Below are 26,393 nucleotides of genomic sequence, written 5' to 3' on the forward strand. Positions count from 1 at the left end.
GGTCCAACCCCTTGCTCAAAGCAGGATTTACTAAATCATGCCAGACAGATGGCTGTACAGCCTCTGTTTGAAGACTTCCATTGAAGGAGAACTCACCACCTCTCGTAGCAGCTTGTTCCACTCATTGACCACCCTAACTGTCAAAAAGTTTTTTCTAATAAATAATCTGTTTCATCCCATTCAGTTTCATCCCATTGCTTCTAGTCTTTCCTTGTGCAAATGAGAATAGAGATGATACTTCTAAAATGTGACAGCCCTTGAAATATTTTGACATATTTGTAGACAGCTATGAAGTCTCCTCTCCTCTCTTCTTTTTTTCAAGCTTTTTGGTAATGCACATCATTCTACTTTTAACTGTAAATGGAATTAGGGCTACTAATAAAAGAACACAGTAGTTACAGTCATATATGGTGGAGGTTCAAATATATGCAGACAGCAAGCCAATCACTGCAATGCCCTTCTCTAAGATGGTGGGGACCAGGACCTATGTCATCACGCTGCCCACACTCTGCGTTTACCTTCATTGGCTGAGAAATGGCGCTTTTCGCGTCATTGAAACGCGACTTTGGCGCGAAAGTCGCGTACCGCATGGCCGACCCCGCACAGGGGTCGGACTTTGCCAAAAGTCGGCGACTTTTGAAAATGAACGACCCGTTTCGCTCAACCCTAGTTGTCACATCTGCCATGTTGCTCCTAGATCCTGCTGACTTGCTGTGTGTTTTCCTTCTTGTGTAATCTACTCAGCCAAGCTTTCTTGCAATAATGTCCTACAGGCACGCGCGCGCGGTTTGGTGATGTTTTCCAAGCAGCTGGTCCCGGCTGTACCCAACGATCTTCTTGCTGAGGGAGACTCTTCGCTTTTCCCAGAAGGCACCTGGAATATGCAAATTATCCTCCTCAAGCTTGAATCCCTGGATTGGTGATGCTTTCCAAGCAGCTGGTCCCGGCTGTACCCAACGATCTTCTTGCTGAGGGAGACTCTTCGCTTTTCCCAGAAGGCACCTGGAATATGCAAATTATCCTCCTCAAGCTTGAATCCCTGGACTGGTGATGCTTTCCAAGCAGCTGGTCCCGGCTGTACCCAACGATCTTCTTGCTGAGGGAGACTCTTCACTTTTCCCAGAAGGCACCTGGAATATGCAAATTATCCTCCTCAAGCTTGAATCCCTGGATTGGTGATGCTTTCCAAGCAGCTGGTCCCAGCTGTACCCAACTATCTTCTTGCTGAGGGAGACTCTTCACTTTTCCCAGAAGGCACCTGGAATATGCAAATTATCCTCCTCAAGCTTGAATCCCTGGATTGATGATGCTTACCAAGCAGCTGGTCCCGGCTGTACCCAACGATCTTCTTGCTGAGGGAGACTCTTCGCTTTTCCCAGAAGGCACCTGGATTATGCAAATTATCCTCCTCAAGCTTGAATCCCTGGATTGGTGATGCTTTCCAAGCAGCTGGTCCCAGCTGTACCCAACGATCTTCTTGCTGAGGGAGACTCTTCGCTTTTCCCAGAAGGCACCTGGAATATGAAAATTATCCTCCTCAAGCTTGAATCCCTGGATTGGTGATGCTTTCCAAGCAGCTGGTCCCAGCTGTACCCAACAATCTTCTTGCTGAGGGAGACTCTTCGCTTTTCCCAGAAGGCACCTGGAATATGCAAATTATCCTCCTCAAGCTTGAATCCCTGGATTGGAGATGCTTTCCAAGCAGCTGGTCCTGGCTGTACCCAACGATCTTCTTGTTGAGGGAGACTCTTCGCTTTTCCCAGAAGGCACCTGGAATATGCAAATTATCCTCCTCAAGCTTGAATCCCTGGATTAATAATAATATTTTTTATTTATATAGCGCCAACATATTCCGCAGCGCTTTACAAATTATAGAGGGGACTTGTACATACAATAGACATTACAGCATAACAGAAATACAGTTCAAAACAGATACCAGGAGGAATGAGGGCCCTGCTCGCAAGCTTACAAACTATGAGGAAAAGGGGAGACACGAGAGGTGGATTGTTGATGCTTTCCAAGCAGCTGGTCCTGGCTGTATCCATTTAATTTATGAGGGAAGAACTCTGTAAGTCACCAACTTTTTTTTTTAGGGCCATCAGGTGACCCTTACTATTTGTAGAGGACTATTGTTAGAGGGCTAGCAGCCGGCCCTCACTGTTGTTAAAGGGTCATCAGGTGGCCTTACTATTGTCAGGCAGCCCTCACTCTAATTTTAGGGGGCCAGCAGCCAGATCTCACTAAGCATTTTTGGACAGTTAGCAGCATAGCCCTATATATTGCTACATTATAATTTATCCATCTGAGATGGGCAAATTTTATTTTTTCGCTTTAATACTGTAATGTTTGAAACTTGGAGGGCCAGCAGGTGGCCCTACAATTTATAAAGGGCCAGTAGGCAGCCCTCACTATTTTTATAGGGCCAGTAGGCATCTTGTGTAAAGATGAGACCAAGATAGAATCATAGAAATGTAGAGTTGGAAGGGACCTCCTGGGTCATCTGGTCCAACCCCTTGCTCAAAGCAGGATTTACTAAATCATGCCAGACAGATGGCTGTACAGCCTCTGTTTGAAGACTTCCATTGAAGGAGAACTCACCACCTCTCGTAGCAGCTTGTTCCACTCATTGACCACCCTAACTGTCAAAAAGTTTTTTCTAATAAATAATCTGTTTCATCCCATTCAGTTTCATCCCATTGCTTCTAGTCTTTCCTTGTGCAAATGAGAATAGAGATGATACTTCTAAAATGTGACAGCCCTTGAAATATTTTGACATATTTGTAGACAGCTATGAAGTCTCCTCTCCTCTCTTCTTTTTTTCAAGCTTTTTGGTAATGCACATCATTCTACTTTTAACTGTAAATGGAATTAGGGCTACTAATAAAAGAACACAGTAGTTACAGTCATATATGGTGGAGGTTCAAATATATTTTGGGGTTATTTTGCTGCCTCTGGCCCTGTGTGACTTGACTGTGTGCAAGGCATCATGAAATGTGAAGATTCCCAAAGGATTTTAGGCCGCAATGTAGTGCCCAGTGTTAGAAAGCTGGGTTTGCATTCTAGGTCATGGGTCTTTCAGCAAGACAATGATCCCAAACATACTACTGGAAGCACCCAGAAATGGATGGAAACAGCACTGGAGAGTTGAGAAGTGGTAATTCCAGCTCCAGTTGCGTAAAGTCTTCCACCAGTACCTCTTACATACAGATGCTTCAGAGAAACTATGAATGGACAAGGTAAATCAGTTATTTTTGCCTGCTTTGATAAAAGATTATAATTTATAAGGCAATAATCCCTGAATAAATGCCTGTAATACGCTATCCTTAATGTGACAGCTCACCCTTCACGAATTGCAGATAAGAACAGTATGATTAGAGAATAAAATCTATTTGAATTAGCCCTGAAAAAAGTGATTATTTTAAATAAGCAGAATCAAGGACTGTTATTTCATCAACCCTGCTGGGGAATATAGTGGAGCTCTTCGCATCTACTCAGCCTGATATGGAGGAGACCAGGATCTTCTGTACTTACTGTAAAAAGTCTCCAGTCCCACCTCTGAAATCCTGTCTGCAGTGTGAGAGCTCCCTATGTGACGACCACCTGACAGTCCACAACAAGGCACTGGATCATATACTAATAGAATCCACCGGCTGTTGTGGTTTCCAAAAATGTTCCCTTAATTGGAAGGTGGATCCTCAGAAAAGCAAGGGATGCCAAAAATGAGAAGAAGACACTCCAATACCCCTTTGAAGAGTAGTGGAAGGCCTCATAAAACCTTTTTTTTTTCCATTATTAAGGAATGGGTATCCTATACTGATAATTGCCATGCGCAGTGCATGGTCTAAATAACATTTACCACTGGTATATACATATATATCAAAGAATGTTAGAGGTCGGTCTCTTATTATAAACACTCGTAAAAAAATTATAGTGAGGGTAGCATGATCACCTTCTTTATATGGTTGTGGAGGAAAAGGAGGAGGATGACACAAAAAAGACAAAATCCTGAAGCATATACCCATGTTTGGCCGGAAAGGAGTGAATTGGAATAGACCAGAAACAGAAAAAAACACTAAATTTGAGGTTATGCTCTGCTACTGTCATACGGTGGTGTTGAGAAGACTGGGTCAATACAACCCTTGCTCATTTTGATAAGAGTTAGCCTGTCAGCATTTTCAGTTGACAGGTGCAAGCGCCTATCAGTTATAATACCCCCAGTGGCACTAAAAACCCACTCTAACATAAAAACCCTATCGGCAGGCCAGGCCAAGACCTCCAAGGCATAGAGAGACAGTTCATGCCATGGATCTAGCTTGGATACACAATAGTTGTAAGGCACAGAGAAATCACGGAGATGCTGGTACAGTCAGTTTGGTACTCCTTCAGCATCTTCCAAAACTTTTCCCTCCTTGTCAAAGTACTCTGCACATCAGGGCCTGGGCGCTGGGAGGGTCTGGGAAAATTGTCCCAGATCTTTGATAGTGTTCCCCTGCCTGTGATGCATTTGGTGTGTGTCTCCCTTATCTCTACTCCTTGATTGTCCAAGGAACTGTGACCTCTGCAGCCAGCATAGCCAGAGGGGAAATTTTTTTATAATTGTTCATCTACGGCCTTCTGGTATTGCAATATTTTATCATACCTATCAGCCACAGGAAGTAGAGGTGGAAAGTTCCCGTGTAGTGTGGGTTTAGAAGCATGGCCAACCAGTAATTATTGTGGGCCAAAATGCATACAACACGAGTATCACAAGAAAGCCAGCGGAACATAAACTCAGCCATGTGTGCCAGACTGCCAACGGCAGATTTCAATGTCCCCATTAAGAGGACGACTGTCCATCTTCTCCTCCTCGTCCTCTCCCTTGTCTTCCCTCTCCTTCTCGTCTTCAGGCCATCCATGCTGAACAGACAGGATGAAGGTGGTGTAGGTAGTACCGTCTGCAGCGCAGGCAACCAGCTCCTGTTTTTCCTCCTTCTCCTTATTATCATCCAATCCGCATTGAGAAGATGAGATGAGGCTGGGATGTGTAGCATCAAAGTGTATAGTTTCTTGCTCCATCTCAACTTACTCTGCCTGCAAAGTCACCTCTTTAATTATGAGCAGCGAGCGTCATCACCTTTCACCATTTTGGTTGAATCCTCAAAGTTTTGGAGAACTGCACAGATGTCAGACATTCATACCTACTCATCAGCTCTTATGTGTGGAGGCTGACCAAAAATACCGATGGGCAGGTTGTAGCTGGTATTCAACTACTGTCCTCTGCTGCTCACAAAGCTCCAACACGTGGTGACATTGCACACCAGTCAGTGAGCTTGAAGTTGCAATGCTGCTGCAGCACTGCTAGGATGGTGGCAGCTGTAGCTGACTTTTGAAAATGGGTGCACTTTCGCAAGTAGCTCAGGAAGATCTGGTTAGGTTTTGAGAAACCGCTGAACCACTAAGTTGAGCATGTGGACCAGGCATGGTACGTTTGCAAGGTTGCCAAGCTTCAGAGCCACCACCAGGTTGCTAGGTTATTTATTTTCAGTTTTGAGTTAATGGTATGCACGGACTCCGGGGCAGCCTGTGGGGGGGGGGGGGTTATCATGTGGTGCTCTGCTTATGTATTCATCTTTATGGCTGACAGGTCACTGATCCTTCAGTAACAGACCTGCCCCGAAGCATGAGCATATCGTTAACTCAAAACTGAAAATAAAGATTAAACAACAACCACAAGATGGTTTTCATCACCCAATGTATCATTTAGAAAGTATAACAGCGCCGACCTGACACTGCCTGTAGGTTACTGGCACAATCCTGCTGACAGGTTCCCTTTAATTCAGCAGCACCCCTTCCAGCTCTGCCTGTTTCCATTGGTACACTGTGCCGAGCATAGTGTTCCGGGTCTTATATAGACCTGATGACGCTATACGGCCAACCAATCACAGTAATGCCACTACCAAGATGGCATTACAGTGACTGGCAGGCAATCTCAGCATGTTTATTGGCTGTCTATCAAGTGCCAAACATGTGGGGCGGGGACTTAAGCTTGTGCACAAGCAAAAATACTTGCTGAGTAACAAGCATCTCAACCACACTAATGCTCAAGCGGGTAATGAGCAGTGACGAGCACGCTTGCTCAACACAACCGCACAGCCCTCCATGTGCTCGCCAGAGGTACTCTGACTGCCATTATTTACCGAGATGAGACCCTGAGACCCATTGTGAGAACATGTGCAGATGCAGTGTGCCCTGGGTTCCTTCTGTGCATGACATTCCTAGGTCTCATGTAGCTGAAGTGTCAGCATTTCAAGCATGATGAAGGCATGGATGCTATGGACTGGCCTGCCCATTCCCCAGACCTGAATCCAATCAAGCATATCTGGGAAATCATGTCTTGTTCCATCTACCAATACCACATTGCATCACAGACTGTCGAGGAGTTGCTGATGCTTTAATCCAGGTCTCGGAGGAGATCCCTCAGGAGACCATCCACCACCTCTTCAGGAGCATGCCTGTTATGATCCGTGACCTTGGAGCCGCATGAAACTTTCTCTGGAGTAGGTGGTAACTGTACTGACCGCAAATCCTGAACTAACACCGCAACTAGAAGTAGCCGTGGGGTGTGCCTAACAAACCCTAGACACCTCGACACAGCCGGAGGACTATATACCCCATAGATGGAAATAGGAATTCTACCTTGCCTCAGAGCTGAAACCCTAAAGGAAAGCAGCCCCCACGAATATTGACTGTGAGTAGGAGAGGAAAGACACACGCAGGCAGAAAACAGGATTTAGCAAAAGAGGCCACTCTAGCTAAATAGGAAAGGATAGGACAGAATACTAAGCGGTCATTATTAAAACCCTTCCAAAAATATCCACAGCAGATAATACAAAAAATTCCACCATCTAACTAAAGACGGGGAACGTATATCTGCAACTCCAGAGAATCCAACTAGACTGAGTAAGTACTGACACAATCTAAGCTGGACAAGAAAAAACAAATGAATAACCCTGAATTATCAAGCACACAGCACGAGTGCCACAGAAACAAAACCAGACACTTATCTTTGCTGATTTGGCAGCAAGGCAGGAGGAACCAGACAGAGGTCCAACACCTCCCAACAACAGTGGACAACTGGCAAGGACTAATGAATCCTGCACACCTAAATACCCCAGTCAGAACTGCAATCAGCAGATACACCTGACCAGGACTGCAACCCAGGGACAACTGCATTACCACCTACAACCACCGGAGGGAGCCCAAAAGCAGAATTCACAACAGTACCCCCCCTTGAGGAGGGGTCACCGAACCCTCACCAGAGCCCCCAGGCCGATCAGGACGAGCCAGATGAAAGGCACAAACCAAATCAGCAGCATGGACATCAGAGGCAAAAACCCAAGAATTATCCTCCTGGCCATAACCCTTCCATTTGACAAGGTACTGAAGCCTCCGCCTCGAAAAACGAGAATCCAAAATCTTCTCAACCACATACTCCATCTCCCCATCAACCAACACAGGGGCCGGAGGATCAACAGAGGGAACAACAGGCACCACATATTTCCGCAATAAAGATCTATGGAAGACATTATGGATAGCAAAAGAGGCCGGAAGAGCCAATCGAAAAGACACTGGATTAATAATCCCAGAAATCCTATAAGGACCAATAAACTGAGGCTTAAACTTAGGAGAAGAAACCTTCATAGGAACATGACGGGAAGACAACCAGACCAGATCCCCAACCCGAAGCCGGGAACCAACACACCGACGACGGTTAGCAAAACGTTGAGCCTCCTCCTGAGACAACACCAAATTGTCCACCACATGAGCCACAATCTGCTGCAACCTGTTAACCACAGAATCCACACCAGGACAGTCAGAAAGCTCAACCGGCCCAAAAGAAAAACGAGGATGAAAACCAAAATTACAAAAGAAAGGTGAAACAAAGTAGCCGAACTAGCCCGATTATTAAAGGCAAACTCGGCCAATGGCAAGAAGGCCACCCAATTATCCTGATCAGCAGACACAAAGCATCTCAAATAAGTCTCCAAAGTCTGATTAGTTTGCTCGGTCTGACCATTTGTCTGAGGATGAAATGCAGAAGAAAAAGACAAATCAATGCCCAGCCTAGCACAAAAGGCCCGCCAAAACCTAGAAACAAACAGGGAACCTCTGTCGGACACAATATCCTCCGGAATACCATGCAAATGAACCACATGCTGAAAAAACAACGGAACCAAATCTGAAGAGAAAGGCAATTTAGGCAAAGGCACCAAATGAACCATCTTAGAGAACCGGTCACAAACAACCCAGATAACCGACATCCTCTGGGAAACCGGAAGATCAGAAATAAAATCCATAGAAATATGCGTCCAGGGCCTCTCAGGGACCGGCAATGGCAAAAGCAACCCACTAGCACGGGAACAACAAGGCTTGGCCCACGCACAAGTCCCACAGGACTGCACAAAAGAGCGCACATCACGTGACAAAGAAGGCCACCAAAAGGACCTACCAACCAAGTGTCTGGTACCAAAAATACCAGGATGACCAGCCAACACAGCATTCCAGAGTTGTAACCTCAAAAGGAACAGAGGTCAGAATTGTAAAAATTGGCCCGGTCATTAACGTGCAAACCACGTCAAGGGGGTCAAGGGGTTAAAGTTCCAGACTTTGGCATTTCCCCTTTTGAATGTTTGATTGAAAATTACATTGAAACTTACCATATTATGGTCACTGCTTCCCAAATGCTCCCGGACATGTAGATCTGAAATTGTATCTGGTCTATTTGACAAAACTAGATCCAGCAGAATACCTCCCCTGGTTGTTCATCTACCAGCTGAGAGAGGTAGTTGTCCTGAACTATAAATGAGAAATTGTAGCTTTTAGCACAAACAGAAGATTCAATTTCCCATTGAATGTCTGGATATTTAAAGTCCCCCATTATAACTCTATTACTGTTTGCTGCCTTTCTAATTTGCTGCAGCATTTAAACCTCTACCTCTTCAGCTATACTGTATTAGGAGGCTTGTAGAAAACACTAATTAGCAGCTTTCCATTATTGCCATCGCATGTACATTTACCCATAGTGACTCTACATTGCTGTAACTCCCCCCAAAGTCTTCATTAAGCACAGGTTTTAATGTGGATTTTGCAAAGATGCACACCCCTCCACGTTTTTAATCTTTGCTGTCCTTTCTAAATGTAGTGTAACTCTCTATGTTTGTTACCCAGTCATGGCTTTTGTCAAGCCAGGTTTATGTAATGCCCACCACATCATATTCTGTGACCGTCTTAAGAGTTCTCCAGTTTATTCATTTTGTTTGCTAGACTTCTTGAATTTGCCAGTAGTCATTTAATTTACATTGATCATTTTTATGTTATTGTTCTAAACACATTCCACTATGTAATGAATAAAGATATGCAACTGGATAATAAACTATCCCTCCAAGAGGTCCAGCCCACTATGGAACTGGCCCTGCTGTCTGTATGTGACCTCTCCATCGCCAAATTCAAGAAAGGCCTATTACGACAGCAGCGCGTAACGTGATCCCTCGATTCTGGAAGCAGTCAATATCCCCCTCACGTGCTGATTTTATCATAGAATTAAACCACATTTACAGGATGGAACAATTAATTGTCTGCAGTTCTAGTATCTTGACCAAAGTGTTTAACACCTTGGATTGCCTTCAGAGAGACTGAGGAGCTGAATAATTGGCTACATTGATCGATCCTGTTGGTCCCCCTGAGACTCATATCTCTAGCTTCCCTAAATAGCAAGCATTAGTATAACATCCACACCTCTGTATAAAAGTATAATAATTTCAAATTAGATAAGACTGAAGACCAGATCCCTCTTACCCTTACCCGCACCCCCTTTTCCTCCCCTCCACTCCCCTCCTCCTCCCCCCCCTTTTTTTTTTTTTCTTTCTCTCCCTCTCTTCTCTCTCTCTCTTCTTCTTATCTCTCTCTCTTCACCTCTCTTTTCTACTTTTCCTCTGTTCTCTGCCTTACCTGAGCTTTATCTAGATTCCTTAGCTGGCATTGAGTGCTTTGATGAGCCCAGGCACTCCTACTTTTGTCTGTCGACTTGGTTTCACTTGGAGCTATTTGTCAGCTGGGTGGTGGGAGCATCTGAATATATGTCACAAGCAAATTTTTTCAAAATTAATAGACCTTTGACTCAGTTAGAGGCAATTTGTTCTCAAAGTTACAACTATATTCATTTGTTGATTAATGTTTAAGTGTTAAAACATTTTATTGTACAGTTGTTCATGTATTGTATCATTTTCACATTCTTGCTTGTGCCTATAATTGCATTTGAACACCTGATTTCAACAATGTTTTTCATTTGCAACTCAATAAACTTGATTTACACAAAAGATATGCAACTGGAATATTTCATTCAGTGATATCTAGGATGTGGGATTTTAGTGTTCCCTTTATTTTTTGAGAAGTGTATATAGTATATCTGTAGTTTTGTTGCCATAAAAGGATGGGGACCCAGACACATTTCTTGCACAGGGGTCCCAAGTAGGCAGTGTCTGCCTCTGGGCACCAAAATACCTTGACCCGACCCTTTGTCTATCTCATGACCAGGGCAGATTTTTATCCTTTTTTATCCTTTGAAAGCAAATAATAACAGTTGCTACTAAATATCTGCAATTACAGATTTTTAAAATCAAAGGAAATTGTTGTGGAAAATATATTGGACAATTGAACAACATTTCATAATTCAAAGAAGATATCTTTATTTGCTGGAACCAAAATACCATATATACTCGTGTATAAGTCGAGCCGAGTATAAGCCGAGGCATCTAATTTTGCCTCGAATAACTGGAAAAACGTATTGCCTCAAGTATAAGCCGGGTATATATTGTCCCCTAATCCCTATCCTTGTATGTATGGCTCCTTATCCCCATCCTTGTCTGCATGGCTCCTTATTCCCATCCTTGTATGCATGGTTCCTTATTCCCATCCTTGTCTGCATGTTTCCTCCTCCCCATTCTTGTATGTATGGCCCCCATGAGAAAATCATAAAAAAATCCTACTTACCTTCCCTGTGTGCCCTCGCAGCATCTTGCTCTGGTGCCAGAAGCTCCTGTGGCCGAGCGACCACGTGTCCCCACTCATTAAGGTAATGAATATTCACCTCTCTCCATGTCTATGGGAGTGGAGAGAGGTGAATATTCATTATCTTAATGAGTGGGCACCCATGAGAACCTGGCAGTTGCTGCAAGCCGGCGGCTGCGGCTGTAATGGTGTGCGCTGTAAGAGAAATGAATGTTCATTGCCAATGCAGTGAATATTCATTTATCTTTGGCAGCGGACACAGGCTTTAGCTGCAGTCACCGGCTCCTGCCTCCTGTGACTCGCTGCTCCAACGCTCCCCCTCCCACGCCGTAAACTGGGACAATGACTCGAGCATAGGCCGAGGGGGGCGTTTTCAGCACACAAAAAATGTGCTGAAAAACTCGGCTTATGCATGAGTATATACAGTACCACTTTAAAGGCTTATTCTCTCAAAGTGAAGGCATATTTACAGAATATACCATTATTTCATAGTCAGTGAATGTCCATCTTCTGTAACCACCACTGATCCTGAGAATAAAGGTGTCACCGTATTGGTTTAGTACTCAGCCCACTTCTAAAGTTTCTGTGTGAAGATGTTCTCCCAGCCAAACAGCAATGCAGAGAACATCAGCCAGTCTCAGTCGCTTAAATGAGGCCCTTCTACAGTAGGTGACCCGAGTGCAACTGTGTAGAGGAAAAAGTGAGAAGTACGCATCACTTCACAGCAGATTGCCCCTTTATTCAAACAGCCCAAGAGCTTGATCTACTTTTTTGTAAGATGTTAAATCTTTAGGTACGTTCACATGAGGCACATACATAGCAGGAAAACCTGGGTGAAAAATGTAATGTGTATGTAAAAAGAAAAAAAAAGGCAAACACTTTGGAGAGTATCAAATTAGAAATCCACCACATATCAATGTATGCTGTAAATATATCCCTTTGCTTTAAGCAGATGTACTTTGCAGAGTGGCAGCTTTTTTATATTTCATCTCATAAATCAATAGTGCACAGGAAATAAACAACTCTGTAATATATCTTATTAGAGAAATCCGCTTCCTTGTCCTCATAGACTGATATTTCATTCTCATTTTAATGGTAAAAGCTGTGAAATCTGTGTTCAGTGAATACAGAATTTCTCCTTACTGAAATAGGAGATCAGAGTTTGTGCTCTTCACATCCTATGGAGAGAGGAGGAGTGGGGGAGTCAGAGAAAGACACAGACATTCTGATGTAAGTGCTTCTGAAATCACATGTTAAATCTATGGATAAAAAAAAGTTAAAGCGTAACTTTGGTTTGAGCAGGACATCCAGGTCCTTTCCTACCATAGAATCTTATAAGTACCACCTGTCACCTCCTATCTCAGGAAGGGACATCTGTCTTCATGGAATACACACAGTATTTTACCCATGATTTCACAATGATCAGTCCACGAGGATAAAGAAGCAGATTTCTCTGATAAGATATATTACAAAATTGCTGTTTGAACTATGAAATTAAAATTTAAATTACTTTTCAACCACACTTTTTTGCAATGAACTTAGCAGCTGCACATTTTCCATGTGCACATCCCCTCAAAGTAAAATAAATTGGTCTACTCCTCCAAATCCGCGGTTTCCAAATGTGTAACAGTCATATGATCTCGCACAGCGTACTCTCTGGTTCTAGAAACCAAGCAAAATTATGATTTTACCTTTAGGTACTGACAAAAAGCATCATGTAACAGAAAATCAATAAACAGCAGTATGCTGTAAATAAAGAAGAGGATTCACAAGGTTACTTAGCATTTTATCTACCTGTTAATAGTGCAGTACTATAATCTGTAGACTGTTTCTTCAAATGAATCATTTTAGAGTTTCAGTAAATATTACCTGAGATGGGCAGCATGACCAAGATTGGCAGCAAAGTGAGGTACTTCATGGTGGATGGTTCAAGTGTGAGGCAAAACGGTACAAAGTGAAGAGGAATGGTGAAAGTGGACCTTTTATTAACTGTAAGTAGATGTTCGTTAGGGAATTTCACCAGACTCTGTGTTGCAAGGACGAGGGGGTTATTTCATGCTTGGAACTTTGAGGAAGGGAGAGGAAAGAGAGGAAGTATTATTTAACTGTAGCCTGCGTAGTTATTCAGAAATATCTATTGTTTCCTAAATTATTTCAAATTGTATTTCAGTATGAACATTTGTCTTTAATGTGTGTTAGTATGGTCAGAACATGATATATTAACCCCTTAATCCCATAAGACGTACTATCCCGTCCAGGTGACCTGGGACTTAATTCCCAGTGACGGGATAGTACGTCATATGCGATCGGCCGCGCTCACGGGGGGAGCGCGGCCGATCGCGGCCGGGTGTCAGCTGCCTATCGCAGCTGACATCCGGCACTATGTGCCAGGAGCGGTCACTGACCGCTCCCGGCACATTAACCCCCGGCACACCGCGATCAAAGATGATCGCGGTGTGCCGGCGGTGCAGGGAAGCATCGCGCAGGGAGAGGGCTCCCTGCGGGCTTCCCTGAGACGATCGGTACACGGTGATGTGCTCACCGTGTACCGAACGTCTTCTCCCTGCAGTCCCCGGATCCAAAATGGCCACCGGGCTGCATCCGGGTCCTGCAGGGAGCACTTCCGGGTCAGGATCAGGCTGCAGCTGCAGCTCTAATCCTGCCCGGCTGTATGTCAGATCACCGATCTGATAGAGTGCTGTGCACACTGTCAGATCGGTGATCTGTCATGTCCCCCCCTGGGACAAAGTGAAAAAGTAAAAAAAAAAATTTCCACACGTGTAAAAAAAAAAAAAAAAAAAATTCCTAAATAAAGAAGAAAAAAAAAATATTATTCCCATAAATACATTTCTTTATCTAAAAAAAAACCCCAAAAAACAATAAAAGTACACATATTTAGTATCGCCGCGTCCGTAACGACCCGACCTATAAAACTGGCCCACTAGTTAACCCCTTCATTGAAAAACGTAAGAAAAAAAAAAAAAAACGAGCCAAAAAACAACGCTTTATTATCATAATGCTGAACAAAAAGTGGAATAACACGCGATCAAAAATACGGATATAAATAACCATGGTATCTCTGAAAACGTCATCTTGTCCCGCAAAAAACGAGCTGCCATATAGGATCATAACCAAAAAAATAAAAAAGTTATAGTCCTCAGAATAAAGCGATGCCAAAATAATTATTTTTTCTATAAAATAGCTTTTATCGTATAAAAGCGCCAAAACATTAAAAAAAAGATATAAATGAGGTATCGCTGTAATCGTACTGACCCGAAGAATAAAACTGCTTCATCAATTTTACCAAACGCGGAACGGTATAAACGCCTCCCCCAAAAGAAATTCATGAATAGCTGGTTTTTGGTCATTCTGCCTCACAAAAAATTGGAATAAAAAGCGATCAAAAACTGTCACGTGTCCGAAAATGTAACCGATAAAAACGTCAACTCGTCCCGCAAAAAACAAGACCTCACATGACTCTGTGGACCAAAATATGGAAAAATTATAGGTCTCAAAATGTGGAGATGCAAAAACTTTTTTGCAATAAAAAGCGTCTTTTAGTGTGTGACGGCTGCCAGTCATAAAAATTCGATATAAAAAACGCTATAAAAGTAAATCAAACCCCCCTTCATCACCCCCTTAGTTAGGCTAGGTTCACATTGCGTTAATGGGTTAACGCTAACGGACAGCGTTGCACGGCGAAAATGTCACAATTAACGCTATGCAACAGGTCCGTTAGCACACCCATTGACAGCAATGTGATTTTCGGGTGTAGCGCATCGCTAGAGCGTGCCATTTTCGGCTCGCGCTAGCAAGGTGCCGTTCTTTTGTGGCGCGCCTCGGACGCTGCTTGCAGCGTCCGCGGCGCGCCCGAGGTCCGATCCCCGATCTTCCAGAGCGGGGATGTTAACGCGACCACTAAACACGACACCTAAAAAGACATTGCGTTAGCGCAATCCGCTAGCGCTAAATGGATTTCCCTGACGCAATGTGAACCTAGCCTTAGGGAAAAATAATAAAATTAAAAAAAATGTATTTATTTCCATTTTCCCATTAGGGTTAGGGCTAGGGTTAGGGTTAGGGTTAGAGCTAGGGTTAGGGTTTGGATTACATTTACGGTTGGGATTAGGGTTGGGATTAGAATTAGGGGTGTGTCAGGGTTAGGTGTGTGGTTAAGGTTACAGTTGGGATTAGGGTTAGGGGTGTGTCTGGGTTAGAGGTGTGGTTAGGGTTACAGTTGGGATTAGGGTTAGGGGTGCGTTTGGATTAGGGTTTCATTTATAATTGGGGGGTTTCCTCTGTTTAGGCACATCAGGGGCTCTCCAAACGCGACATGGCGTCCGATCTCAATTCCAGCCAATTCTGCATTGAAAAAGTAAAACAGTGCTCCTTCACTTCCGAGCTCTCCCGTGCGCCCAAACAGGGGTTTACCCCAACATATGGGGTATCATCGTACTCGAGACAAATTGGACAACAACTTTTTGGGTCCAAGTTCTCTTGTTATCCTTGGGAAAATAAAAATTTGGGGGGCTAAAAATCATTTTTGTGGGAAAAAAAAGGATTTTTTATTTTCACGGCTCTGCGTTGTAAACTGTAGTGAAACACTTGGGGGTTCAAAGTTTTCACAACACATCTAGATAAGTTCCGTGGGAGGTCTAGTTTCCAATATGAGGTCACTTGTGGGGGGTTTGTACTGTTTGGGTACATCAGGGGCTCTGCAAATGCAACGTGACTCCTGCAGACCAATCCATCTAAGTCTGCATTCCAAATGGCGCTCCTTCCCTTCCGAGCTCTGCCATGCGCCCAAACAGTGGTTCCCCCCCACATATTGGGTATCAGCGTACTCAGGACAAATTGGACAACAACTTTTGGGGTCCAATTTATTCTGTTACCCTTGTGAAAATACAAAACTGGGGGCTAAAAAATAATTTTTGCGAAAAAAAAAAAATTATTTTAACAGCTCTGCGTTATAAACTGTAGTGAAACACTTGGAGGTTCAAAGCTCTCAAAACACATCTAGATAAGTTCCTTAGGGGGTCTACTTTCCAAAATGGTGTCACTTGTGGGGATTTCAATGTTTAGGCACATCAGGGGCTCTCCAAACGCAACATGGCATCTCATCTCAATTCCAGTCAATTTTGCATTGAAAAGTAAAATGGCGCTCCTTCCCTTCCGAGCTCTGCCATACGCCCAAACAATGGTTTACACCCATATATGGGGTATCAGCGTACTCAGGACAAATTGGACAACAATTTTTGAGGTCCAATTTCTTCTCTTACTCTTGGGAAAATAAAAAATTGGGGGCGAAAAGATCATTTTTGTGAAAAAATATGATTTTTTATTTTTTCGGCTCTGCATTATAAACTTCTGTGAAGCAATTGGTGGGTCAAAGTGGTCACCACACATCTAGATAAGTTCCTTAGGGTGTCTACTTTCCAAAATGGTGTCACTTGTGGGGGGTTTTAATGTTTAGGCACATGAGGGGCTCTCCAAACGCAACATGGCGTCCCATCTTAATTCCTGTCAATTTTGCTTTGAAAAGTCAAATGGCGCTCCTTTCCTTCCGAGCTCTGCCATGCGCCCAAACAGTGGTTTACCCCCACATATAGGGTATCAGCGTACTCAGTACAGATTGTACAACAATGTTTGGCATCCATTTTATCCTGTTACCCTTGGTAAAATAAAACAAATTGGAGCTGAAATAAATTTTGTGTGAAAAAAGGTTAAATATTCATTTTTATTTAAACATTCCAAAAATTCCTGTGAAACCCCTGAAGGGTTAATAAACTTCTTGAATGTGGTTTTGAGCACCTTGAGGGGTGCAGTTTTTAGAATGGTGTCACACTTGGGTAATTTCTATCATATAGACCCCTCAAAATGACTTCAAATGAGATGTGGTCCCTAAAAAAAAATGGTGTTGTAAAAATGAGAAATTGCTGGTCAACTTTTAATCCTTATAACTCCCTAACAAAAAAAAATGTTGGTTCCAAAATTGTGCTGATGTAAAGTAGACATGTGGGAAATGTTACTTATTAAGTATTTTGCGTGACATATCTCTGTGATTTAAGGGCATAAAAATTTAAAGTTGGAAAATTGCGAAATTTTCTAAATTTTCGCCAAATTTCCGTTTTTTTCACAAATAAACGCAAGTTATATCGAATAAATGTTACCACTAAAATGAAGAACAATATGTCACGAGAAAACAATGTCAGAATCGCCAAGATCCGTTGAAGCGTTCCAGAGTTATAACCTCATAAAGGGACAGTGGTCAGAATTGTAAAAATTGGCCCGGTCATTAACGTGCAAACCACCCTCGGGGCTTAAGGGGTTAACCCCTTCATGACCTTGGGATTTTTCGTTTTTCCGTGTTCGTTTTTCACTCCCCTCCTTCCCAGAGCCATAACTTTTTTATTTTTCCGTCAATTTGGCCATGTGAGGGCTTATTTTTTGCGGGACGAGTTGTACTTTTGAACAACATCATTGGTTTTAGCATGTCGTGTACTAGAAAACGGGGAAAAAATTCCAAGTGCGGTGAAATTGCAAAAAAAGTGCAATCCCACACTTGTTTTTTTGTTTGGCTTTTTTTGCTAGGTTCACTAAATGCTAAAACTGACCTGCCATTATGATTCTCCAGGTCAGTACGAGTTCATAGACAGCTAACATGACTAGGTTATTTTTTACCTAAGTGGTGAAAAAAATTCCAAACTTTGCTAAAAAAAAAAAAAAAAAAATTGCGCCATTTTCCGATACTCGTAGCGTCTCCATTTCTCATGATCTGGGGTCGGTTGAGGGATTATTGGTGCAGATACGTTCTTTTGATCGCCCATTATTGCATTTTAATGCAATGTCGCGGTGACCAAAAAATATAATTCTGGCGTTTTCGAATTTTTTTCTCGCTACGCTGTTTAGTGATCAGGTTAATGCTTTTTTTTAATTGATAGATCGGGTGATTCTGAGCACGGCGATACCAAATATGTGTAGATTTGATTTTTTTATTGATTTATTTTAATTGGGGCGAAAAGGGGGTGATTTAAACTTTTATATTTTTTTTATTTTTTTCACATTTTTTTAACTTTTTTTTTTTACTTTTGCCATGATTCAATAGCCTCCATGGGAGGCTAGAAGCAGGCACAGCACGATCGCCTCTGCTACATAGCAGCGATCATCAGATCGCTGCTATGTAGCAGAATTGCAGGTGTGCTGTGAGCGCCGACCACAGGGTGGCGCTCACAGCTGCCGGGGATCAGTAACCATAGAGGTCTCAAGGACCTCTATGGTTACAAAGTACAAGCATCACCGACCTCCGATCATGTGACGGGGGTCGGCGATGCCGTCATTTCCGGCGGCCAGGCCGGATGCGATAGTTGAATGCCGCTGTCTGCGTTTGACAGCGGCATTTAACTAGTTAATAGGCGCGGGCAGATCGCGATTCTGCCCGTGCCTATTACGGGCACATGTCAGCTGTTCAAAACAGCTGACATGTCCCGGCTTTGATGCGGGATCACCGCCGGAGCCCGCATCAAAGAGGGGCTTCTGACCTCGGACGTACTATCCCGTCCGAGGTCAGAAAGGGGTTAAGGGCACAAAAATTAAAAGTTTGAAAATTGCTAAATTTTCTAGATTTTTGCCAACTTTTTTTTTATAAATAAACGTAAATAGTTATAATGAAGAAATTTTGACACTAACAGTAAGTAAAATTTGTCACGAAACAACAATCTCAGAATCAGTGGGATCCGTTTAAGCGTTCCAGAGCTATATGTTGTGAAAGGTAATTCAGTACCACAATGGACATAGAGGTCAGCGCACATACAGTGACCTGGCAATAACCCAAAAAACAAGAACGAGCTCTGAGACGTGAGAACTCTGTTGACCGCAATCCCTAATCCTCTCAAACCACACTAAAGGCAGCCGTGGATTGCGCCTAACGCTCCCTATGCAACTCGGCACGGCCTGAGAAACTAGCTAGCCTGAAGATAGAAAATAAGCCTACCTTGCCTCAGAGAAATACCCCAAAGGAAAAGGCAGCCCCCACATATAATGACTGTGAGTTAAGATGAGAAGACAAACGTAGAGATGAAATAGATTTAGCAAAGTGAGGCCCAACTTTCTGAACAGAGCGAGGATAGGAAAGGTAACTTTGCGGTCAACACAAAACCCTACAAACACCACGCAAAGGGGGCAAAAAGACCCTCCGTACCGAACTAACGGCACGGAGGTACACCCTCTGCGTCCCAGAGCTTCCAGCAAGCAGTAAAAAACAAATTGACAAGCTGGACAGAAAAAAACAGCAAACAAATAGCAAAGAGGAACTTAGCTATGCAGAGCAGCAGGCCACAGGAACGATCCAGGAGGAAACAGGTCCAATACTAGAACATTGACTGGAGGCCAGGATCAAAGCACTAGGTGGAGTTAAATAGAGCAGCACCCAACGACTTCACCACATCACCTGAGGAAGGAAACTCAGAAGCCGCAGTACCACTTTCCTCCACCAACGGAAGCTCACAGAGAGAACCAGCCGAAGTACCACTTGTGACCACAGGAGGGAGCTCTGCCACAGAATTCACAACAGTACCCCCCTTGAGGAGGGGTCACCGAACCCTCACCAGAGCTCCCAGGATGACCAGGAGGAGCCATATGAAAGGCACGAACAAGATCGGGAGCATGGACATCAGAGGCAAAGACCCAGGAATTATCTTCCTGAGCATAACCCTTCCACTTAACCAGATACTGGAGTTTCCGCCTTGAAACACGAGAATCCAAAATCTTCTCCACAATATACTCCAACTCCCCCTCCACCAAAACCGGGGCAGGAGGATCAACAGATGGAACCATAGGTGCCACGTATCTCCGCAACAATGACCTATGGAATACGTTATGTATGGAAAAAGAATCTGGAAGGGTCAGACGAAAAGACACAGGATTAAGAACCTCAGAAATCCTATACGGACCAATAAAACGAGGTTTAAACTTAGGAGAGGAAACCTTCATAGGAATATGACGAGAAGATAACCAAACCAAGTCCCCAACCCGAAGTCGGGGACCCACACAGCGTCTGCGATTAGCGAAACGTTGAGCCTTCTCCTGGAACAAAGTCAAATTGTCCACTACATGAGTCCAAATCTGCTGCAACCTGTCCACCACAGTATCCACACCAGGACAGTCTGAAGACTCAACCTGCCCTGAAGAGAAACGAGGATGGAACCCAGAGTTGCAGAAAAACGGTGAAACCAAGGTAGCCGAGCTGGCCCGATTATTAAGGGCGAACTCAGCCAAAGGCAAAAAGGACACCCAGTCATCCTGATCAGCAGAAACAAAGCATCTCAGATATGTTTCCAAGGTCTGATTGGTTCGTTCGGTCTGGCCATTAGTCTGAGGATGGAAAGCCGAGGAAAAAGACAAGTCAATGCCCATCCTACCACAAAAGGCTCGCCAAAACCTCGAAACAAACTGGGAACCTCTGTCAGAAACGATATTCTCTGGAATGCCATGTAAACAAACCACATACTGGAAAAACAATGGCACCAAATCAGAGGAGGAAGGCAATTTAGACAAGGGTACCAAATGGACCATCTTAGAGAAGCGATCACAGACCACCCAAATGACTGACATCTTTTGAGAGACGGGAAGATCTGAAATAAAATCCATAGAGATATGTGTCCAAGGCCTCTTCGGGACCGGCAAGGGCAAAAGCAACCCACTGGCACGAGAACAGCAGGGCTTAGCCCGAGCACAAATCCCACAGGACTGCACAAAAGTACGCACATCCCGCGACAGAGATGGCCACCAAAAGGATCTAGCCACTAACTCTCTGGTACCAAAGATTCCAGGATGACCAGCCAACACCGAACAATGAACCTCAGAGATAACTTTATTCGTCCACCTATCAGGGACAAACAGTTTCTCCGCGGGGCAACGATCAGGTTTATTAGCCTGAAATTTTTGCAGCACCCGCCGCAAATCAGGGGAGATGGCAGACACAATTACTCCCTCTTTGAGGATACCCGCCGGCTCAGATACACCCGGAGAGTCGGGCACAAAACTCCTAGACAGAGCATCCGCCTTCACATTTTTAGAGCCCGGAAGGTATGAAATCACAAAGTCAAAACGGGCAAAAAACAACGACCAACGAGCTTGTCTAGGATTTAACCGCTTGGCGGACTCGAGATAAGTCAAGTTCTTATGATCAGTCAAGACCACCACGCGATGCTTAGCTCCTTCAAGCCAATGACGCCACTCCTCGAATGCCCACTTCATGGCCAGCAACTCTCGATTGCCAACATCATAATTTCACTCAGCAGGCGAAAACTTCCTGGAAAAGAAGGCGCATGGTTTCATCACCGAGCAATCAAAACTTCTCTGCGACAAAACAGCCCCTGCTCCAATCTCAGAAGCATCAACCTCGACCTGGAACGGAAGCGAAACATCTGGTTGACACAACACAGGGGCAGAAGAAAAACGACGCTTCAACTCTTGAAAAGCTTCCACCGCAGCAGAAGACCAATTGACCAAATCAGCACCTTTCTTGGTCAAATCGGTCAATGGTTTAGCAATACTAGAAAAATTGCAGATGAAGCGACGATAAAAATTAGCAAAGCCCAGGAACTTTTGCAGACTTTTCAGAGATGTCGGCTGAGTCCAATTATGGATGGCTTGGACCTTAACAGGGTCCATCTCGATAGTAGAAGGGGAAAAGATGAACCCCAAAAATGAAACCTTCTGAACACCAAATAGACACTTTGATCCCTTCACAAACAAAGAATTAGCACGCAGGACCTGAAACACCGTTCTGACCTGCTTCACATGAGACTCCCAATCATCCGAGAAGATCAAAATGTCATATAAGTACACAATCAGGAATTTATCCAGGTACTCTCGGAAGATGTCATGCATAAAGGACTGAAACACCGATGGAGCATTGGCAAGTCCGAATGGCATTACTAGATATTCAAAATGGCCCTCGGGCGTATTAAATGCAGTTTTCCACTCATCGCCTCGCTTAATACGCACAAGATTATACGCACCACGAAGATCTATCTTGGTGAACCAACTAGCCCCCTTAATCCGAGCAAACAAATCAGATAACAATGGCAAGGGGTACTGAAATTTAACCGTGATCTTATTTAGAAGGCGGTAATCTATACAAGGTCTCAGTGAACCATCCTTCTTGGCTACAAAAAAGAACCCTGCACCTAATGGCGACGATGACGGGCGAATATGCCCCTTCTCCAAAGACTCCTTCACATAACTCCGCATAGCGGTGTGCTCAGGCACAGATAAATTAAACAGTCGACCTTTTGGGAATTTACTACCAGGAATCAAATCGATAGCACAATCACAATCCCTATGCGGAGGTAAGGTATTGGACTTGGGCTCATCAAATAAATCCCGGTAATCAGACAAGAACTCAGGAACCTCAGAAGGGGTGGATGACGAAATAGTCAGAAATGGGACATCACCATGTACCCCCTGACAACCCCAGCTGGACACAGACATGGATTTCCAATCTAATACTGGATTATGGACTTGTAGCCATGGCAACCCCAACACGACCACATCATGCAGATTATGCAAAACCAGAAAGCGAATAACCTCCTGATGTGCAGGAGCCATGCACATGGTCAGCTGGGTCCAGTACTGAGGCTTATTCTTGGCCAAAGGCGTAGCATCAATTCCTCTCAATGGAATAGGACACTGCAAGGGCTCCAAGAAAAACCCACAACGCCTAGCATACTCCAAGTCCATCAAATTCAGAGCAGCGCCTGAGTCCACAAATGCCATGACAGAATACGATGACAAAGAGCAGATCAAGGTAACAGACAAAAGAAATTTTGACTGTACCGTACCAATGGTGGCAGACCTAACGAACCGCTTAGTGCGCTTAGGACAATCAGAGATAGCATGAGTGGAATCACCACAGTAGAAACACAGCCCATTGAGATGTCTGTGTTCTTGCCGTTCAACTCTGGTCAAAGTCCTATCGCACTGCATAGGCTCAGGTTTAAGCTCAGGTAATCCCGCCGAATGGTGCACAGATTTACGCTCGCGCAAGCGTCGACCGATCTGAATGGCCAAAGACATAGACTCATTAAGACCAGCAGGCATAGGAAATCCCACCATGACATCCTTAAGGGCTTCAGAGAGACCTTTTCTGAAAATAGCTGTGAGCTCACCTTCATTCCACTGAGTGAGTACGGACCACTTTCTAAATTTCTGACAATATACCTCTATTTCATCCTGACCCTGACACAGAGCCAGCAAATTCTTCTCTGCCTGATCCACAGAATTAGGCTCATCGTACAGCAATCCGAGCGCCAGGAAAAATGCATCGATATTACTTAATGCAGGATCTCCTGACGCAAGAGAAAATGCCCAGTCCTGAGGGTTGCCACGCAAAAAAGAAATAACGATCCTAACTTGTTGAACTGGGTCACCAGAGGAGCGAGGTTTCAAAGCCAGAAATAGTTTACAATTATTTTTGAAACTCAGAAATTTAGTTCTATCTCCAAAAAACAAATCAGGAATAGGAATTCTCGGTTCTAACATAGAATTCTGAACCACAAAGTCTTGAATACTTTGTACTCTTGCCGTGCGCTGATCCACACATGAAGACAGACCTTTAATGTCCATTGCTACACCTGTGTCCTGAACCACCCAAATGTCTAGGGGAAAAAAAAGGCAAAACACAGTGCAAAGAAAAAAAAATGGTCTCAGAACTTCTTTTTTCCCTCTATTGGGAATCATTAGTACTTTAGGCCTCCAGTACTGTTGTGAAAGGTAATTCAGTACCACAATGGACATAGAGGTCAGCGCACATACAGTGACCTGGCAATAACCCAAAAACAAGAACGAGCTCTGAGACGTGGGAACTCTGTTGACCGCAATCCCTAATCCTCTCAAACCACACTAAAGGCAGCCGTGGATTGCGCTTAACGCTCCCTATGCAACTCGGCACGGCCTGAGAAACTAGCTAGCTTGAAGATAGAAAATAAGCTGTTAGGGGTCAAGTTCCCGCTTCTGCACAGGGGGAATCTCGAGCCACCTTCGCTGCGGTCTCCCATTCTTGTCCAGCCGCAGTGGAGTCTGCTCAGCAAAGACGTCGGTCCCAGCGTCTTGCTCATTCTCACTCTGTTCTGAGAGTTACTGCTGCTTCTCCAGTCTCTGCCATTAAAGTCAGTGCTGGTCAGCAGCGAGCGGACTTCTCTGGGACTAAGTCCTTGTCTGCACGTACTGAGCATGCCCAGGGTAAGATCTCCCGTTGGAGATCGAGGGTCATGTGCTCAGGCTCTGCAGCACATTCTATTGGTCCTCTTGGCAGGTCTTGGAAGGGCAAAGGTGCTGTGACCACTTCCTGTGCTGCAGCTATATAAACTGCGCATGACCGCACGGCCATGCGCTAGTATTGTCTTACTATTGCTAATGTGTGTATGTTGTGAGTGCAAGTCGTCCTTGGATACCCCTACCCTATTGAATGACTGTTCGCCGAAGGTGTATGGCTGCTACCTAGCGCCCGACTTATCCTACAGCACTAGTCACACATTATAGCGTCCAGTTGCTGTGTCCGCCAGTACGGAGCCGTGCACTTTCTCTGTGCTTTCCTTACCCAAGCCTGGGTGGTTAGTGGCGTTCGTCAGTGCGGCACTGCATGCACTCTTGTGCCTTAATATTGCTCTTCAGTTTCCTTACACACCCAGTTGCGGTGTTGTGGAGGGTTGATAGCATGAGTGCGGTGTTGTTGTCAGCAAGGGTCTAATCGGACTTCAATCCTAGTTGGGGTTGAGTTCGCTGACTACTTGCTCGCGCTTTAGGTGCGGTACCGCGGTCCTGTGCCTTAACAGGATTGCTTCTTTCACGCTGGGTGAGGTTAACCCACGCGTGTATACTTTAGTGTACCGCCATATAGTCTGCTAATTGCTAGCAGCAGGTTTTCACCTGCACGGTGGACCCCGGACTGCGAACGCATCTATACCATCTGTTTTGGTGCGTTCCGCCAGTCCTAACAGAATACTAGCACCAGGGTCTGGCTAGTAAAATGGCGGACGACCAGCGTTTACAGCGGTACATCCAGCAGCTGGAGGGAAGGTTGGCGGCTCTTGAGCGTTCAACCTCAGCTGTGGATGTTACTGCTGTCGCTGTTCAGGCTGCAAGTGTGGCTGCAGCTACCTTGTCCACTGCCGCTCCTGTACCGACGCTATCTCGCCTCCCGCTACCAGAGAAATTTTCTGGTGACAGTAAGTCCTGTAGGGGTTTCGTGAGTCAGTGCTCAATACATCTCGAGCTTCTGGCCTCTCGTTTCCCTACAGAGCGGGCTAAGGTGGGCTTTATAATTTCCTTATTGTCGGACAGGGCGTTGCAGTGGGCTACGCCGCTGTGGGAGCGTGGCGATCATGTGGTGCAGAGTGCTCCGTTATTCCTGAGCACTCTGAAACAGGTCTTTCTAGGACCTCGTGTCACCCATGACACGGCGCTCCAACTGTTGGCACTGACTCAGGGCTCGTCCTTGGTCAGCCTTTTTGCCGTCCATTTCCGCACTCTAGCATCTGAGCTGGAGTGGTCGGATAAAGCCCTTATCCCTATATTTTGGAGGGGGCTGGCTGACCACGTTAAGGATGCTCTGGCCACTAGGGAGATTCCCGCCACACTGGAAGAGTTAATAACAGTAGCTACTCGCATTGACCTCCGTTTTCACGAGCGGAGGTTAGAGCGAGCCCAGTGTAGGCAGAGGTTTCGGCTGGCTCCCACCTTCGCCAAACCTTTGGAATCTCCAGTCCAGGCTCCTGAGTTCCAGGAACCTAAGGTGGTGTCACCAGCGGGATCTAAGTCCTAGACCGCTCGTGCACTCCAGGGTTGCCATGTATGCCAACAGTCAGGACATCTTGCCACCAGATGTCATCAGCGGTCGAGGAAACGTCAGCGTCTAGTGGTAGTAGGTGGAGGTGCACTAGACACTGCGACGTTTGCCTCCAAATTGTCCTTTAAGGGGACAATTACCTTTGGCTCATCCTCCCACTCAGTAGACCTCTGCGTGGATTCTGGGGCGGAGGGCAATTTTATGTCTTCTGCCTTCGCCCAACGTCACGCAATACCCCTGGTTATGCTATCTCAACCAGTAACGGTACGAGTGGTGAATGGGTCGACACTCCCCGCACAGATAACACATCAGACCATCCCTGTTACTCTGTCCATGTCGCCATCCCATCAGGAGATTATTTCTCTGCTCATCATTCCTGAGGGTATTGATGAGGTCCTGTTGGGGATACCTTGGCTACGGTACCACTCTCCTCACATCGAGTGGTCCTCAGGCAGAATTCTGGGATGGGGTGTATCATGTGGGGGTAGGTGTCACCGAG

At 44.8% G+C, this 26,393-nt stretch overlaps 2 protein-coding genes across 2 annotated transcripts in view; one reads left to right on the forward strand and one right to left on the reverse strand.

Moving 5' to 3' along the window:
- The window catches only part of PRSS57 (serine protease 57), a 226,959-nt gene extending 213,907 nt beyond the window's left edge, over positions 1-13,052 (reverse strand). Inside the window, exon 1 of the mRNA XM_069767847.1 lies at positions 12,916-13,052. Coding sequence (XP_069623948.1) covers positions 12,916-12,964 — 49 coding nt within the window. The 5' untranslated portion in view covers positions 12,965-13,052. The remainder of the gene's footprint in view (positions 1-12,915) is intronic.
- The window catches only part of MISP (mitotic spindle positioning), a 602,516-nt gene that overhangs the window by 110,466 nt on the left and 465,657 nt on the right, over positions 1-26,393 (forward strand). The gene's annotated exons all lie outside the window — the stretch shown is intronic.

This window comes from Ranitomeya imitator, chromosome 1 (assembly GCF_032444005.1).
Source record: "Ranitomeya imitator isolate aRanImi1 chromosome 1, aRanImi1.pri, whole genome shotgun sequence".
NCBI lineage: Eukaryota > Metazoa > Chordata > Amphibia > Anura > Dendrobatidae > Ranitomeya > Ranitomeya imitator.